The sequence below is a fragment of the Pygoscelis adeliae genome, unplaced genomic scaffold (genome assembly GCF_000699105.1).
Source record: "Pygoscelis adeliae isolate BGI_AS28 unplaced genomic scaffold, ASM69910v1 Scaffold1131, whole genome shotgun sequence".
In the NCBI taxonomy this organism is placed as follows: Eukaryota; Metazoa; Chordata; class Aves; order Sphenisciformes; family Spheniscidae; genus Pygoscelis; species Pygoscelis adeliae.
The window spans coordinates 42,109-43,172 of NW_008824080.1; the positions used below are offsets into that span (position 1 = coordinate 42,109).

Genomic DNA, 1,064 nt, shown 5'->3' on the forward strand with positions numbered 1-1,064 from the left:
GATCCCGTGCGGGGTTATTTGATGAAAGGTCTGTGCGACAGGCGGCTGGCCTCGGCGGCGGCCAAGGCCATCCACAATATCTGCTCGGTATGCCGGGACCACATGGCTCAGCACTTTAACGGGCTGCTGGAGATAGCCCGTTCCCTCGACTCCTTCACGCTCTCTCCAGAGGCTGCCGTGGGGCTCCTGAAGGGTGCGTACGGAAAAGCTGCCCATTTTTTTTTTGGGGGGGGGGTTGGGGGGCCTGTCACTCACCACGGACGCTGCCACCCCGTTTTCACATGGTTTTTCATAGACGAGAGGGTCTGGGTTCGCCCTGAGGCACTCCACGTGTCCACGTTTAGAGTCTTCTCAAGAGCTCGCTTGGGGCGGGAGGTAGGCGAGAGATCCTTTCTGGGTTTATAAGCGATCTCCATCCCCGCTCTGAACTTGAAATGCGGGAAGAAAACACTTGAAATGCTCGCAGCCAAGCTAGCGACGGGTTACTGCTGCATCCGAACACCTGGAAATCGGCCGCTGTACGCACAGGGTGGAAAAACTGCGAGTATTTGTAATTTTAGAGACAGCTTGGGCGCAAGAATGTAGTTTTTCGACTCCAGCCTGCAGCCGGAGCGTTCGCCTCTCACCGGGCCTTCGGCTGTTGCGCACCGTGTGCCTCTTCGACCACGGCTGGTTTCGGGGAGGTGCAGGACTCGTGTCGGGGCCTCAAAGATTCCCGACGGATTCGAGCGCTTCTGAAACCTTTAAAAATGGAGCAGCTCCGGAGCTTGTGCAGAGGGAGCCTTGTTGCGGCTGTACAGTCGGGGTGTGCGACTAAAGAGACAAAACTCCTGTTTTTTCACTCGTTTGCACCCACATTTCGATGCAAGCAGCATCAGCCACGCTTCTGAGCCGCTCCTCTCCCTGCCGCAAGGTGTTTTCTCCCCCTCCTTTGAAACCACCCTAGGAGTACGTGAGCCGGGGAGAATTTTGTTCTTTTTTGTTTTTTTTTCCCCCCTCCCGGTGTTGCCGTCGGCCCCAGCCCCGCGGTCTGCCGGCGCCTCCGACGTGGGGTGGCCGTGGTG

General features: G+C 57.7%; 1 protein-coding gene across 1 annotated transcript in view; it reads left to right on the forward strand.

Annotated features, from left to right (window-relative positions):
* The window catches only part of TNPO3 (transportin 3), a gene marked incomplete at both ends in the record, with an annotated part of 26,284 nt that overhangs the window by 19,737 nt on the left and 5,483 nt on the right, over nt 1-1,064 (forward strand). Inside the window, one exon of the mRNA XM_009334183.1 lies at nt 3-193. Within this exon, the coding sequence (XP_009332458.1) occupies nt 3-193 (191 nt within the window). The remainder of the gene's footprint in view (nt 1-2; nt 194-1,064) is intronic.